At 48.1% G+C, this 15,051-nt stretch overlaps 5 protein-coding genes across 5 annotated transcripts; 3 read left to right on the forward strand and 2 right to left on the reverse strand.

The window, feature by feature from the left end:
* Positions 1-585: 585 nt before the first annotated feature.
* On the reverse strand, positions 586-2,443 carry F5147DRAFT_673118 (WD40-repeat-containing domain protein). Its single transcript, XM_041435701.1, has 6 exons — positions 2,413-2,443; positions 1,960-2,362; positions 1,631-1,897; positions 1,218-1,576; positions 1,148-1,153; positions 586-1,091 (listed from the first exon to the last, which is right to left on the reverse strand). The coding sequence occupies exons 2-6, from the start codon at positions 2,211-2,213 to the stop codon at positions 1,018-1,020; spliced, it is 960 nt and encodes a 319-aa protein (XP_041297587.1). The 5' UTR covers positions 2,214-2,362; positions 2,413-2,443; the 3' UTR covers positions 586-1,017.
* Positions 2,444-3,232: 789 nt separating this feature from the next.
* On the forward strand, positions 3,233-6,599 carry F5147DRAFT_751027 (sulfate transporter family-domain-containing protein). Its single transcript, XM_041440178.1, has 10 exons — positions 3,233-3,697; positions 3,758-3,812; positions 3,868-3,950; positions 4,007-4,069; positions 4,118-4,410; positions 4,463-4,614; positions 4,671-4,925; positions 4,975-5,776; positions 5,832-5,913; positions 5,971-6,599. Exons 1-10 carry the CDS (start codon positions 3,575-3,577, stop codon positions 6,310-6,312), a joined length of 2,250 nt encoding a protein of 749 aa, XP_041297588.1. The 5' UTR covers positions 3,233-3,574; the 3' UTR covers positions 6,313-6,599.
* Positions 6,600-7,609: 1,010 nt separating this feature from the next.
* F5147DRAFT_833684 (sulfate transporter family-domain-containing protein) lies at positions 7,610-10,673 on the forward strand. Its single transcript, XM_041443881.1, has 10 exons — positions 7,610-7,884; positions 7,945-7,999; positions 8,055-8,137; positions 8,188-8,250; positions 8,299-8,591; positions 8,644-8,795; positions 8,853-9,107; positions 9,157-9,958; positions 10,018-10,099; positions 10,157-10,673. The coding sequence occupies exons 1-10, from the start codon at positions 7,768-7,770 to the stop codon at positions 10,496-10,498; spliced, it is 2,244 nt and encodes a 747-aa protein (XP_041297589.1). The 5' UTR covers positions 7,610-7,767; the 3' UTR covers positions 10,499-10,673.
* Positions 10,674-10,724: 51 nt separating this feature from the next.
* Positions 10,725-12,176, forward strand: F5147DRAFT_673132 (YebC-like protein). The gene is made up of 8 exons (XM_041435702.1): positions 10,725-10,975; positions 11,036-11,107; positions 11,166-11,187; positions 11,240-11,346; positions 11,400-11,476; positions 11,526-11,591; positions 11,645-11,810; positions 11,859-12,176. The coding sequence occupies exons 1-8, from the start codon at positions 10,883-10,885 to the stop codon at positions 12,096-12,098; spliced, it is 843 nt and encodes a 280-aa protein (XP_041297590.1). The 5' UTR covers positions 10,725-10,882; the 3' UTR covers positions 12,099-12,176.
* Positions 12,177-13,898: 1,722 nt separating this feature from the next.
* On the reverse strand, positions 13,899-14,596 carry F5147DRAFT_567777 (NYN domain-containing protein; the record flags this gene model as incomplete). The annotated part of the gene is made up of 3 exons (XM_041430875.1): positions 13,899-14,209; positions 14,277-14,501; positions 14,557-14,596. Coding segments are annotated over 3 exons (576 nt in total), but the record flags the coding sequence as incomplete, so codon positions are not given.
* Between the last annotated feature and the right edge of the window lie 455 nt (positions 14,597-15,051).

Below are 15,051 nucleotides of genomic sequence, written 5' to 3' on the forward strand. Positions count from 1 at the left end.
AAAAAAGTTGATCTGTTGTGTTACTATAGCATGACTGAGCACCACTAGTCTATCTCACCTAGTGTTCGTGCATTCGTCACACTGTGTCACAGGTTGCCGACGTTGCCGATTAGAAGTCCGCTACACATACGCAAGTTAGAGTTCAAAAATCCGTTGCGGCATGGCGGGATTTCAAAATGATGTAACGTCTTGTAGTAGATTGTCACGCCAGATAACATATCCTTCACTTGCACATCAATAGTCTGCCAAATCAACCTGGGAAGTTGTTATTTTAGCTAGATATCTGTCAGGATCAATGTTCTAAGCACTTCCGAGGTTAAAATCGGTGTGAGTTTGCCTTCCCGGCACTGATCAGTGTGCCAAATTGTCTCCAAACGGTGTATATTGTATCATAACACTTGCACAACACAATTATTCAAAAAATGAAAGACATAGAAATACTCATTGACAATGCAGGATCATTTCATTTCTATATACCAAAATGATTTGTGATGGTTTGTATGTGCTAGAGTAAAGCACGAACACTAGGTGAGCACGAACTCGTGGGTACATCTAGTACCTACGACCCCCGTTAAGTATAGTCTCGGACGAGCTGTATTTAGCATGTGACTAGACCAAAAATGTAATAACGGAGAACAGACTGCAACACGCAAGGAAGATTGATATCATGTGGAAACGGGGATGCATCTCTCCAACCAAGTCACTCCGGCACACAACTTGACGGCAGGTAAGAAGTTAACTGCCCAGCCTCTCTCAACCATATGACCCACGAGTACTCCCGGTATGCGCCCCAGTAGAAGTATGATTGAGAACGGACTGTAATTCCATGCAAGTCCCCTAGCTGTTGAATAAAGATAGTCATGCAGATTGGAAACAGTATGATATGATTGAATCGTAAGCTTCCTGACATTACATGATGTATCCCCTTGCTCGATCAACGAACATTTCCACAAACTAATCGACAATGTATGACCTAGAGATGTTAGACGGTGTGCGGTGTCTCCTTCCCACTCTCTCCTAACCACCGTTAGTATTACCTTGCCACAAGCCGTATGCCTTCCCGGGTGTTGTTTGCCAGAGTCGAATTGTACCTGTGACATTATACCTATCAATATCGTCCAAACTATTCTGTTCGAACAAGTCTCACCATCCTCTGAAAAGTAACGTAATTGACGCCTAATCAGATAAGAATGCCTACAGTTAGGATGAAAACACACCACTGCCGCTTGCATATACTTCGCCGTCAGGGCTAAACTCGACGCAGTGGACAGGTCCGTGATGTCCCTTCAAGATTTCCCGCTCCTCGCCATCCATTCCATGGACCCTGACCCACTCGTCCCCGAGATTGCCTGTGACAAAGCGGTCTTGAAGGATAGGATGAACGGATGCGGATGATGGCGAGTACGCTAAGTTGAGACTATGTGTTGGAGTACCACTAGGTAAAGCAGGTATGAATGCAACAGTTTTTCCCGATGTCACAACCAGACGCTTGGTTTGCGGCGATAGTTCCATCGAAGTTATGGGATTAGGGAATGTCATAGTTGTTGTAAGTTTTCGTGTTCGCAGGTCCCACCATCTGTACAACATTATCGTCAGTAGCGTTCTGTCATGGTTAGTTATTATAACAAACTTGATGATACCATCATCTCCAGCCGATACACCAGTATGTTCTCCAACCCAAACTACACTCTTCACAGTTCCATCATGGGACGGTAGGCCAACATCACCAAGGAAGTCTGCCTCCGCGTCTGGCCGTGCAAGGTCAAATATTCTGACCTTCTTTTCTTGACCTCCGGTAAGAAGGTGAGAACACGTCGGAGAGATTGCCACAGTTCGAACGATATGATTGTGAGGGAATGAGTGTAACACATCTCCTGAATATGTGTCCCAGATTTTCCTTGGTTTTAATTATAATTAGCAAGGAAGGAAGTAAGGTGGCAATTGGAGCGGCAGACTCACGCAGTGAAGTCAGCGCTTCCTGATGCCGCTCGCGAAGCATCCGGAGAGAGTTTTGTGCACCATACTGCACCCTTGTGACCCAAAAATGTGCCTATCCAGTCTCCAGTCCATTCTCTAAGCATCGGATTGCCATCTTTGCAGCTGGACACAAGAAGATAGGTGCCATCGTCTTGGAGTGGTGAAAAAGAAAGGTGAGTTACTGGGCGTGTATGACCAGGTGCCACGAGAGGCACAGGCTTTGGGTGAATAGACATAAATCGATATCGTTACTGATGGGTTCGTGATATCTGTTCGTGATACAGGCGCACTGCGCTCTGGTCTTGACAGCGACGAGAGTATGTACAACATTACACAGCGGACAGTGCAAAACAGTTGCTACACGTGACCCATTTACGGCAGCCTACTAGTAGGACCTTGTAATTTTTGAAGCTTTCTAGTTGAACTCATACTCACTGAGGCCAGGCTTTCGCAAATTACAAAGAATCATTCAGGTCAGCGCACATATCCCTCGAATTGACCGTTAATAATACAGCCAGGGCGTGGCGTAATACTATCAAATTAGCAGGCTGTATGTCGCCATCGAATGTGCCAGTGGTGAAGTCTCTGACAACCTGTCAAGCAATATCCTGAGAGGAACATTGTCCTCGTGGATAGCACAGGATGGCGTGGCAGCATTGTCACCACTTGCATTGTCTCGCGTGCACACAAGAACTTGCTTGCCTGGCAGGTACGTAGTGCCTGTAGTAGGTCCGCTCCGTCACTTATACTAACGTTATGATTTATTAATTTCTACTTAGGAAAGGCTTTCTCCACGAGTATGCTATATGTATCGCCGTGTGTGAACGACTGTCGCGTAGGTCTCTACACGAGTCCCACGCTGTTCCGGGCGGCGGGAACGACTCTGACGAAGTTGTACCTTGCAATGTAGTGCAGCCGTTGTTACTGCTGCCTCAGGCCTCAATCGTCGCTGGTGTCAATTTGAAACCAGATTGAAAGATATGGTTTGCGCCGACTCCGTGCTGTGGCTGCGGAGTCAGTGCCTATGTCATGAATATGACCCGCTCCGTGTTTTATTTGCCCCTGGATCATTGTGTCCGATGGCACCATCACATTCATCGCGGTGAACAATGTATACTCAGTAATAAATACCACTGAGAATGGATGATGAATATTGAATTTCAACTCAGCGGATATAATATGTACATGTCACTGTAGACAAATGACTGAACCTCCTGCAAATCTGCCTGTTGTCGCCAATTCGACCATCAATGGCGTGCTTGATTGACATCAAGGCGTGGTATGCTTCACAGAAAGAACGTATCTTGACGGATCAATTTGGACTGTCGCATCTATAAAATGGACACCCGCCTTCGTTTTGCTGGCCATTCTTCGCAACATCACAGAAAACTGTATAGGCGGCCGTAACGTAGTGACTCATCACTTGTCGTTTGGAGCCAGTCTTGATTGCCTTGAACAAAGCCGCCAAATCTGCTGCATTTGTCCACACTGAGCGGTGCCGGTGAGCGCCCATCTACCCATAAATATCTACCCGGTCCCGAGCCTCTCATTCCCGGTGGGCCCATTTGAATTGGAGCCACTGACTCGCAGTTCGACCATGCTTTCGACAGCAAAGCGTGTTGGCAATAGAATGATCGGAAACCCTGAGCAGACTGTAACCACAATCTCCACTGAAACCTATTTGAAGGGCATTCAAGTTGTGAAAGATCCAAGGCATGAGGTACGAAATTCTTATACTTTTCTTCACCTTGAGTGTTTGATTTGGACTGTCTTATTCTAGGCGGTGAAATACTTGGTCAGTCTGTTTCCAATCTTTGGATGGATCACCCGATACAGTGAGACACTTCATTCTCCCTTTGACAAGCTCAGGCTAATCGTACACGTTTTCAGATTTGGGATGGCTTACTGGTGACCTTATTGCTGGCCTTACCGTAGGGATGGTGCTAGTCCCGCAAGGAATGTCATATGCGATAGTAATATTCCATCTTAACCCTTGTTCTCCGAGTCGTTGATTGACAAGCCTTCGTAGCTTGCGTCGCTTCCTGCACAGTACGGTCTGTATTCATCCTTCGTCGGCGTTCTTACATATTGCGTACGTGCACGCTACTTTGGATAATCGCGGCGCTAAACTCACTCATAGTTCTTTGCGACTTCGAAAGATGTTTCTATCGGACCAGTGGCAGTTATGTCGCAAACCGTGGCTCAAATCATCATTGCTGTAGATGCACAGTACCCTGGTAAATGGGCTGGCCCACTGATAGCCACCACATTGGCCTTTGTTTGTGGATTTATCGTACTCGGGATTGGCCTCTTGCGCATCGGCTGGATCGTCGAGTTCATACCCGTACCAGCAGTCAGCGGGTATATGACCGGATCTGCGATAAATATAGTCGCAGGTCAGGTTCCTGCCCTCATGGGCATTACCGGGTTCAGGTAAGGGTGTCATTAATTTCGAACGAAACGCAATTTGTGACATATTTTATAGTACTCGAGCTGCTACGTACGAAGTTATCATCGATACTCTCAAGGGACTTCCCGGTACGAAACTAGATGCTGCCTGGGGTCTCACAGGCCTTTTTTCGCTCTACGCAATTCGCATCATCTGTAATCGATTATCCAAACGGTATCCCAGACGAGGTAAGCTGTAATCTGTGTAGTCTTGCTATGACGAAACTCTTATGGTATCTTTCCAGCCCGACTTTTCTTTTTCATCTCAATTACAAGAAATGCTTTTGTGGTGATAGTATTGACCCTAGCTTCTTGGCTGTACTGCCGACACCGTAAAACCGCCTCCGGTAAATATCCGATTGCTATCTTGGAAACTGTTCCCGCAGGATTTCAAAACGTGGGTGCCCCTGTCATCGATAGCGAGCTCGTCAAAGCCCTCGGGCCACAGATCCCTGTCGCCACCATAATTCTCCTTCTTGAGCACATCGCCATTGCCAGATGTAAGCCACTGATGATCTGATCGTCATGCCCTTTTGACACTACTTGCAGCATTTGGACGGGTCAATGGATACAAGATCAATCCCAACCAAGAACTCATCGCCATAGGCGTCACGAACACGCTCGGCACTATATTCCATGCGTATCCCGCTACAGGATCATTCTCCCGTTCTGCTTTAAAGTCAAGTTCGGGCGTGCGGACTCCTTTGGCTGGTGTTGTCACTGCGATAGTTGTCCTTGTTGCCCTCTATGGCCTTACCCCAGCCTTTTACTGGATCCCTAACGCTGGCCTTTCAGCAGTCATTATCCACGCGGTCGCTGATCTTGTCGCGTCACCTTCCCAAGCATACTCTTACTGGCGCGTTTCCCCCCTCGAGTTTCTTATTTGGTTGGCTGCAGTCCTGGTCACCGTCTTTTCGTCTATTGAGAACGGCATCTACACCTCCATCTCGGCATCGTTTGCCTTACTTCTGGTTCGCGTCGCACACCCTAGGGGATATTTCCTTGGGAAGGTTACCCTGACACGCAACTCCACTGAATCACGAGAAGTCTTCGTTCCGTTGCGCAAGGATAACGTAACGAACCAATATGTCAAGGTTGACCCTCCTACTCCGGGTGTGATCGTTTACCGCTTCGAAGAAAGCTACCTATACCCTAATTGCGCCATCATCAACTCCGTCATTGTTGATCATGTGAGGGAGAACATGAGACGTGGGATTGACTTCAGCACGATAAAAATGGCCGATCGTTCCTGGAACGATCCCGGACCAACTCGTGACAACTCCCTGAGTGCAGAGGCAGCCAACAATGAAAAACCTGCTCTTCATGCCATTGTGCTAGACTTCTCCGGAGTGTAAGACATCTAACCTTGGTCTCCCTCTACCAATCAACTCATTTCTTATTCCCAGATCTCAAATTGACATCACGTCTGTCCAAACTCTCGTAGACACGCGGAACGAAGTCCAAAAATGGGCAAACCGTCCTGTAGAGGTCAGTCACAGTGTTCATCCCACCACGCTGCCTAGCTAATGTAATGCAATACTACAGTTTCATTTTGCTACCATCCTGTCCCCTTGGATCCGGCGTGCTCTGGTAGCCGCAGGTTTCGGCATCGGTACCCCAGCAGTCGAGCTCTCTAACGAGATTGCGCCTGTTGAACCCCACCGTGGCGGTCGCCGTGATAAATTATTGGATGATGCGTCCAGCGTAGGCGTCGAAGACATCGAGGCCCACAGCGAGTCTCTTCCTCCTACTTCGGGAACAGTGCCCATTGTCCCCGTTGAAACCCCCTTCTTCCATTTCGATCTCACTAGCGCTGTCCGCGCCGCGGAGGCTGGTGTGGAGAAACTTCGCGAGAGAGCTGAAACTCCACCGGTGAAATATATCTGATTGGTTCAAGTTGAACATCAGGAAACTCCTTCGCTACAAATTTAGGCTAAGTGCGTTCCACATCAGGTAACCGACGCGACAATGATAAACTTATAAAATGCTTTATCTGATCTACAACATGTATCATAATTGTACTCCACATTACAAAGCTTTAAACGCCCGGACTACATGGGATGGAAACGGATTCTTGATAGTCTCATTGCAAATACCTGCCAGCTTGTCATGTATAATTTGTAAGCATCTGCCAACTGCTGCAAAGTTCAAATCAGTATTACACTACAATGGCCATGATGTACACCTCTTACAGTGTGCTACAGTGCCCCAGCCTGGTCCCTTGAATTCTGTACAGCAATACTTATTGCCCAGTGACGCAGTAAATAGATCAAAACAACGTCGCATTTTTGGCATATTGAAATGCTAAAGGCACGTTGAACTTGGGACTGCACAAAGAGAAGTATGATGTCAGACCCAGATTTTTAGGACCACGTGGCACCCCGATTAGGACCCCAAAAAACTAGTCATGCTAGGTAAGTCACCGAGCTTTACCGAAAATTCCATTTTTACTCTGAGTCCCACCATATCGTGATGTGTAGTCTTCTACTTTCCTCACCGGTTCACTGATGTATGTTGGGGTTAGAATCAGTAACTGGGAGGCATGATCGGATGAGCGTGGGATGTTTCCCTTTTTGAGAATTTGATGCCCATCATTCCAAGCATCATCATAACATCAGTCACAACGCCTATTGCGTGGCTCCCCACTGCAGTGTTGACTGCAGCGCTGCAACTGCAGCAAATTGTTGCCTCAAAATGACAAGGACGGCTGGACCAGTCCTGTAGTGCAGCCGCCATGTTGTACACTTACCGCGACCTCAGTCCTCGTCGCTGATGCCAATTTGAGACCAGACTGAAAGACTCTGGCATGCGACTCAGTGCTGTGGCTGCGCAGTGACCACAGTCGTCACGAACATGACCCGCTCCAAGGCACCTGCGTTCTATTGACCCTATTATATTCGATGGCACCATCTATTGGCACCATCGTGGACCAGAACGTGGAAGCGGAAGGACATTAATACTCTATGGTCAGTAAATATCCAAAGTCCAATTGCTCGACTGAGAATAGATGATGAATTACAACCCAGCGCATATAACATGTACATGTGGACCGATGTGAACTCCCTGCAAATCAGCTTGAAAGTCATAGCTATCGTCAATTTGACCATCAATGGCGTGCTCAGTCGACATCGGCGTGGTATGATTCACAGAAAGAACGTAACTTGACGGATCAATTTGGATTGCCGCATCTATAAAATGGATACCCGCCATCAAGTTATTCCGTTTTGCTCGCGCAGTGGCCATTCTTCATAACATCTGTTGCATCTGTCCACACAGCGCCCAGTTACCCATAGTAAATATCTACTCATTCCCGGGCCCATCTGAGCCACTAGTAGTTCGACCATGCTTTCGACAGCAAAGCGTGTTGTCAATAGAATTATTGGAAATCCCGAGCAGACAGTAACTACAATCACCACTGAAACCTATTTGAAGGAAATCATGAAAGATCCAAGGCATGGGGTACGAAATCCTTATACTTGTCTTCACCCTGAGTGTTTGATTTGGACTATCTTATTCTAGGCGGTGAAATACTTGATCAGTCTGTTTCCAATCTTTGGATGGATCACCCGATACAGTGAGACACTTCATTCTCCCTTTGATAAGCTCAGGTTAATCGTACACATTTTCAGATTTTGGATGGCTTACTGGTGACCTTATTGCTGGTCTTACCGTAGGAATGGTGCTAGTCCCACAGGGCATGTCATATGCAATAGTAATATTCCATCTTAACCCTTGTTCTCGTTGATTGACAAGCCTTCGTAGCTTGCATCGCTTCCTGCACAGTACGGTCTGTATTCATCCTTCGTCGGCGTTCTTACATATTGCGTACGTGCACGCTACTTTGGATAATCGCGGCGCTAAACTCACTCATAGTTCTTTGCGACTTCGAAAGATGTTTCTATCGGACCAGTGGCAGTTATGTCGCAAACCGTGGCTCAAATCATCATTGCTGTAGATGCACAGTACCCTGGTAAATGGGCTGGCCCACTGATAGCCACCACATTGGCCTTTGTTTGTGGATTTATCGTACTCGGGATTGGCCTCTTGCGCATCGGCTGGATCGTCGAGTTCATACCCGTACCAGCAGTCAGCGGGTATATGACCGGATCTGCGATAAATATAGTCGCAGGTCAGGTTCCTGCCCTCATGGGCATTACCGGGTTCAGGTAAGGGTGTCATTAATTTCGAACGAAACGCAATTTGTGACATATTTTATAGTACTCGAGCTGCTACGTACGAAGTTATCATCGATACTCTCAAGGGACTTCCCGGTACGAAACTAGATGCTGCCTGGGGTCTCACAGGCCTTTTTTCGCTCTACGCAATTCGCATCATTTGTGATCGATTATCCAAACGGTACCCCAGACGAGGTAAGCTGTGGTTTATGTAGTCTCCCTATGACGAAACTCTTATGGTATCTTTTCCAGCCCGACTTTTCTTTTTCATCTCAGTTGCAAGAAATGCTTTTGTGGTGATAGTGTTGACCCTAGCTTCTTGGCTGTACTGCCGACACCGTAAAACCGCCTCCGGTAAATATCCGATTGCCATCTTGGAAACTGTTCCCGCAGGATTCCAAGACGTGGGTGCCCCTGTCATCGATAGCGAGCTCGTCAAAGCCCTCGGGCCACAGATCCCTGTCGCCACCATAATTCTCCTTCTTGAGCACATCGCCATTGCCAGATGTAAGCCACTGATGATCTGATCGTCATGCCCTTTTGACACTACTTGCAGCATTTGGACGGGTCAATGGATACAAGATCAATCCCAACCAAGAACTCATCGCCATAGGCGTCACGAACACGCTCGGCACTATATTCCATGCGTATCCCGCTACAGGATCATTCTCCCGTTCTGCCTTGAAGTCGAAGTCGGGCGTGCGGACTCCTCTGGCTGGTATTTTCACTGCGATAGTTGTCCTTGTTGCCCTCTATGGCCTTACCCCAGCCTTTTACTGGATCCCTAGCGCTGGCCTTTCAGCCGTTATCATCCACGCGGTCGCTGATCTTGTCGCGTCACCTTCCCAAGCATACTCTTACTGGCGCGTTTCCCCCCTCGAGTTTCTTATTTGGTTGGCTGCAGTCCTGGTCACCGTCTTTTCGTCTATTGAGAACGGCATCTACACCTCCATCTCGGCATCGTTTGCCTTACTTCTGGTTCGCGTCGCACACCCTAGGGGATATTTCCTTGGGAAGGTTACCCTGACACGCAACTCCACTGAATCACGAGAAGTCTTCGTTCCGTTGCGCAAGGATAACGTAACGAACCAATATGTCAAGGTTGACCCTCCTACTCCGGGTGTGATCGTTTACCGCTTCGAAGAAAGCTACCTATACCCTAATTGCGCCATCATCAACTCCGTCATTGTTGATCATGTGAGGGAGAACATGAGACGTGGGATTGACTTCAGCACGATAAAAATGGCCGATCGCCCCTGGAACGATCCCGGACCAACTCGTGACAACTCCCTGAGTGCAGAGGCAGCCAACAATGAAAAACCTGCTCTTCATGCCATTGTGCTAGACTTCTCTGGAGTGTAAGACATCTACCCTCAGTCTTCTTTTACGAACAAACTCACTCATGTCTTATTCCTAGATCTCAAATCGACACTACATCTGTCCAAGCCCTCGTAGACACGCGGACTGAGGTCCAGAAATGGGCAAACCGTCCTGTAGAGGTCAGTCACAGTGTTCATCCCACCACGCTGCACAACTAATGCAATGCAACACTACAGTTCCATTTTGCTACCATCCTGTCCCCTTGGATCCGGCGTGCTCTGGTAGCCGCAGGTTTCGGCATCGGTACCCCAGCAGTCGAGCTTTCTAACGAAACCGCATCTGTTGTACCCCACCGTGGCGGTCGCCGTGAGAAATTGTTGGATGATGCGTCCAGCGTAGGCGTCGAAGACATCGAGGCCCACAGCGAGTCTCTTCCTCCTACTTCGGGAACAGTGCCCATTGTCCCCGTTGAAACCCCCTTCTTCCATTTCGATCTCACTAGCGCTGTCCGCGCCGCGGAAGCTGGTGTGGAGAAACCTCGCGAGAGAGCTGAAACTCCACCTGCGAAATATATCTGATTGGTTTATGTAAGTTGCACGATCTAAGATTGGACGACTGCACGGAGGGACACTACTTATTTAGAATATGTACATTCAGACGCTGGTTATACCTATGTATGTATATGTATATGTTAAGGCCTTGTAATTTGTATATTTTGTCATGCCGATAACGGTTCAAACGTTCATAACCTTCTAATATTGCAGAGGAAGGTTGCCATTGCGACCTGCACTCCGACAAGTTGGTGATGCGTGCAACTTGAATAATTCCAACATCTGAAGTTTCGTTGTACTCAGGGACTCACAAGTGCTGTTAACGTACGTATTAGGCAAGTGAAAACTAGCACTACTAGTAACTAGAACGTTACATAACTGGACTGCCAGTACACTACTCGAGTTTGCTGGATGCTCCGCTTGAGGCTACCGACTGCCTGGCCCCGCGCATCACATGCACGATCATTTTCCAGGAGCTCAACACCGTACTCAGGTCATAATAAAGTAAGATCTACCTTCAACTCTTGGCCTTCAGAAACTCATAGTACCCAATGCGCCTACTAGTGGTCCAAAATAAAGCAACGAAAAGGTGCAGAAGACGCGAAGAAATCCATCTTGTACGGTAAAGCCGCCAGCGTAAGCCTCCTCCTTTGTATGTCTTCCTAATGGACGCGCCACACGCGTTTGCTAACAGGACATTCTTGCCGCTGCCAGGAGTATGTATGTTTCCACGCGCACCCTGTTCAGTACCTTATGTCCCGCATTTAGATGGCGGGTCACCGATTATTGAAGAGAACTCTATGTTAGCCACTGCCGTCCGACGCGCAAAAGACGCCGGTGTCCCGAAAGAGAACATTGAGAATGCTTTGCTCAAGGCACGTACTACACACGCTCACCGTCCGCTGTCGCGGCTCACTGGGTCCTACAGGCTTTCAAAAGGAAGAACAACAATGGTCAAGCTGTCACTTATGAAGCCATGATGCACGGCTCTGTGGGCATCATCATGTAAGTGCCTACCAAAATTCTTCGACATTGTACCCAAACCAGTGGGAAGAGAATGTAGGACTGATAACGTCAACCGCACCCTCAGTAATGTGAGGGAAGTGCTCAACCGTCATGGGTCCGTCCAGCCTCTTCTTTTTTCATCAACATGTTGCTTCAATACCATTACAGTGCTCGACAGGCTCCCGTCAAGTTCATGTTCCGTCAGCGAGGATACCTCAAAATTGCTCTCGACCCAAACGATATAGAAGACCTGTTCAACACAGCAGAGTCGACTCAGTGTGCCTTTGATTTCGACGAATGGGAAGATGATTCCAGTGGTAGTCGCGGAATAGAGGTACGCCCTCAAATTTTGTTTTCAAGAATTGAACTCATCGAGTCCTAGCTGGCATGTTCTCCCGATGAGTTGTTCAAGTTAGAAGATGGACTTCGTCAGTACATCCAGCAGAACGATAATGCTGAAATACTTGTCAGGGAGGTTAGATGGGCCCCGCTGGAAGAGCAAGGAAGCACCGACGATGAGAAAGACAGTGTCTCAAATCTCGTCGAAGCTTTAGAAGAGGACGAGGACGTCACCTGTGTGTCGACTTCCTTGGAATATAGCTCTCTTCTCGGAAATGCTTGATTTATAATACATACTTATACAACAGATAATGAAGATAAAGCTCCGTAACGCCCGGAGACAGTATAGATCAAACTAGCAAGAGCGCTTGCCACTCAACACATCAGGATGGAGGCTCACCCACGCATGTCCACTATCTCCTCCACATTGTACAACACCAGCATCCATTGCTTGACTAAAATATTCTGTCAGACTGGACGCCCCAGCTTTAGAATATATCTCGGGTCCAATCACTAAGCCCACTGTTGAAGGAAAGGGCTTCGCCAGCCCATTCTTGTGAATTTTAGATAGGCTGGTGATAAGTGGCTGGAAGCAAGGCGGGATCGGTACAACTGGTGGAGGGCTAGGGTTCGGTGAAGCTGACTTGGTTGTCCCCTGTGATGCAGTGGATGACAGCGGCGTCGGAGCCATGGACGAAGAAGTATTATTCTGTGGTGTAGGGGGGTTATTACTAGTTGAAGGGGTTGATGACTTTGGTGCATCAAGTTCCCGCCTGAACCTTGAGTGCAACGTTATCCATGAGTTGCTTCGAGTCGTTCCCCCACCAAACTCAATTAAAGAAGCTTCTTTCGCTTGCACAGCATAGTCCGCAAATTTCGTTGCGCCTGCGCGCTTGTATACATCCTTGTCAACCCGAACTAAGTCATTAGCAATGTCGGACCTTGATGGATTCAGGATTCCTTTCGACCTCGCCAGCAGAAGCTGGTTGATCAACGGAAGGAATTTTGAGGGTGTAAGTCTTCGAATCTTATCTTCGATGGAATCGCGGTCGATAGGAGGCGCTCCACACCCCGAGGATTCGTCTTTATTATCAGTGATAACAGATGTTGCTTGTTGTAATCCGGTCTTAACGTTAGCCATTGTAACGTTGGAATCGGAGGCGATCGAGGACGAAGATGGTGTCAATGAAGATGGTGTCGATGGTGTCGATGGCGACGATGACGTGGGAGATATAGGAATTACAGAAGGTTCAGGGGTGGAGGGAGAATCATCGACAAAAGCAGAGTTCGCAACCTGTGCGTATGAAGGATCATCGACCTCAGTTGAAAGTGGACTGCTGATCGAGACATTTGCAAGCTCGTCGGTACTGCTGTTGTCTCCGTTTCTGTCATTATATCCAAGCGCATCCTTGATTGCCGCTTTGTCCGACATAACGATGCGATTATCCAACATGGCTGAGGTAGGGTCGACATCTATTGATTGTGACAAGGGCACCGCAGTATGCACAGAGTCCTGTGGTGTGTTGCCGTACGAGACGGGGGTGCCCCCTGAAATGATACGGGTCTGAAACGGAGAGCCAAGAGGAGCGCTCTGTGGATTCAAATTATACGGGATGGTAGGAAATGGGGATAGTGGAGCGTTCCTCAAGTTCATGGTAGGTGTTAGGTCAGGCTCTGCAACGTTATGGTTGCGTTCTGGTCCCGAGCTTGAGCTGGGGGTTGTGACAAAGGGATCGTAACTCGCATCCTGAATTTCATCAGCTATGCTGACGAAATCGTCTGTGAGACTATTATCTGAAAGTTCTGAAAGTGTATCGTTCGTTTTGAGAGAGTGACCTAAGCCTCGGTCAACGTATGAAACAGTCTGCGTCGACTTTGTCGTGAATCTGGCCCGCGACGCTGCAGATCCCAATCTAGGAAGTACAGGTGTCACGGGGATTGTGCTACCAGCCTTCTTCGGCGTGCACGACGATGCAGGCTGAGCAGCATGACCTGAGTCCGTATTTCTTTCTATCGATGATGGCTGCTGCTGTGTATGGGCAGGCGGTGTGGGGAGGGAAGAGGAAAGGAGGGTGATAACAGGATCTTCATTCAAATCTCGTACTTCCCGCGACAACCGCTCGATGATATCCTCATCAAGATTACGATAAGGTTGCCGTACCGGTGATGTGTCGGCTTCTGTGTGTTTTCCAAGAATAGCGAAATTCCAATCCACCACAACAGAAGCCTGAGACTCTAGACTCTGTGGAACATTTGGCGCCGGAGGTACGATGAGAACGACATTATACTGTCGAAGGCGGAGGGTTGATACGGCATAGGCATAATCTCGGTCACCGGCTATCAGGATAATGGTGGCAGGCGGAGGATGATCGTTGGAAAATGCAAGCATATCCACTAGTAACAAACGAAAGTTCATAGTGCATATAGTGCATGGTACAGATGCTAGTCGCAAAATACACACCAAGAATCATCTTGTCCACGACGTCTTTCCTGCCGTTGTGGGGACAGTCGGTCATGGACACCCCGGAGGACTGGAGGTCGGAGCGAAATCCGACAGACTTGGGGGACTGTGAGGATACATCAAGGTATGCTTTGAACGATGTGACGTATCCGAAGACATGAGCAATTCGTCGAATACCATTTACAATGGCATGTCCTTGCGAATTCAAGGGAGGGCTACAATTTTCTGACGGAAGATATACCTCATAAACTATCAGAGGCGACTGTGCGTAGAAACTCACCATAATCCCAGAAAATAGCGACCTTACTATAGTTTGACATGAAATTCGCATTGGCGAAGGAGGGTATAAGTCGTGTACTCAGGCTGGCACGGGTACGTAGTCCCTCAATTCCAGACTCGAGGAATCGAGGTGTCGTAAGTTTATAAACCGCTTCTATTTCGGGGGCGGTAATTTTGCGCCGCTCCTGGGCAGTGCGGCTCGCTCGAGGCTCGCTTGGCAGCGCTTGCAGATATCTGAAGGAGCAAATGCAAATCGAACATGCTTGAATTGTTGTTCTGCAAACAACGTCTCTACGGAGTATTCGAGTGTATTCTACCACGTCGCTGACTTGAAAGCAAAGTCCGACCAGCGCGGAGGTATCACCCACTATATAGTCTACGGGCGTCAAGCCAATACTACAGTGACCCACAAGACATAGAATGAAGGTGTGTATACATAGGTGCGGCATTCGCTGGTGGTGCCGGTGATCTTGCAAAGGAAATGCGGCGTGTGAGA

This window comes from Suillus discolor, assembly GCF_016758755.1.
Source record: "Suillus discolor strain FC423 chromosome Unknown F5147scaffold_6, whole genome shotgun sequence".
Classification (NCBI taxonomy): Eukaryota; Fungi; Basidiomycota; class Agaricomycetes; order Boletales; family Suillaceae; genus Suillus; species Suillus discolor.

What these genes read in the sequence shown, in the direction of transcription:
- F5147DRAFT_673118 (XM_041435701.1), bottom strand. Translation starts at nt 2,213, where the DNA reads ATGTCTATTCACCCAAAGCCTGTGCCTCTCGTGGCACCTGGTCATACA. An exon ending in GGAAGCGCTGACTTCACTGC is followed by an intron (nt 1,898 to 1,959) that starts GTGAGTCTGCCG and finishes ATTAAAACCAAG; the next exon opens with GAAAATCTGGGACACATATT. An exon ending in GGAGATGATGGTATCATCAA is followed by an intron (nt 1,577 to 1,630) that starts GTTTGTTATAAT and finishes AATGTTGTACAG; the next exon opens with ATGGTGGGACCTGCGAACAC.
- F5147DRAFT_751027 (XM_041440178.1), top strand. Translation starts at nt 3,575, where the DNA reads ATGCTTTCGACAGCAAAGCGTGTTGGCAATAGAATGATCGGAAACCCT. An exon ending in TGAAAGATCCAAGGCATGAG is followed by an intron (nt 3,698 to 3,757) that starts GTACGAAATTCT and finishes GTCTTATTCTAG; the next exon opens with GCGGTGAAATACTTGGTCAG. An exon ending in TCGGCGTTCTTACATATTGC is followed by an intron (nt 4,070 to 4,117) that starts GTACGTGCACGC and finishes ACTCACTCATAG; the next exon opens with TTCTTTGCGACTTCGAAAGA.
- F5147DRAFT_833684 (XM_041443881.1), top strand. Translation starts at nt 7,768, where the DNA reads ATGCTTTCGACAGCAAAGCGTGTTGTCAATAGAATTATTGGAAATCCC. An exon ending in TGAAAGATCCAAGGCATGGG is followed by an intron (nt 7,885 to 7,944) that starts GTACGAAATCCT and finishes ATCTTATTCTAG; the next exon opens with GCGGTGAAATACTTGATCAG. An exon ending in CAAACGGTACCCCAGACGAG is followed by an intron (nt 8,796 to 8,852) that starts GTAAGCTGTGGT and finishes TATCTTTTCCAG; the next exon opens with CCCGACTTTTCTTTTTCATC.
- F5147DRAFT_673132 (XM_041435702.1), top strand. Translation starts at nt 10,883, where the DNA reads ATGCTCCGCTTGAGGCTACCGACTGCCTGGCCCCGCGCATCACATGCA. An exon ending in GGCTCTGTGGGCATCATCAT is followed by an intron (nt 11,477 to 11,525) that starts GTAAGTGCCTAC and finishes ACCAGTGGGAAG; the next exon opens with AGAATGTAGGACTGATAACG. An exon ending in GAAGTGCTCAACCGTCATGG is followed by an intron (nt 11,592 to 11,644) that starts GTCCGTCCAGCC and finishes ATACCATTACAG; the next exon opens with TGCTCGACAGGCTCCCGTCA.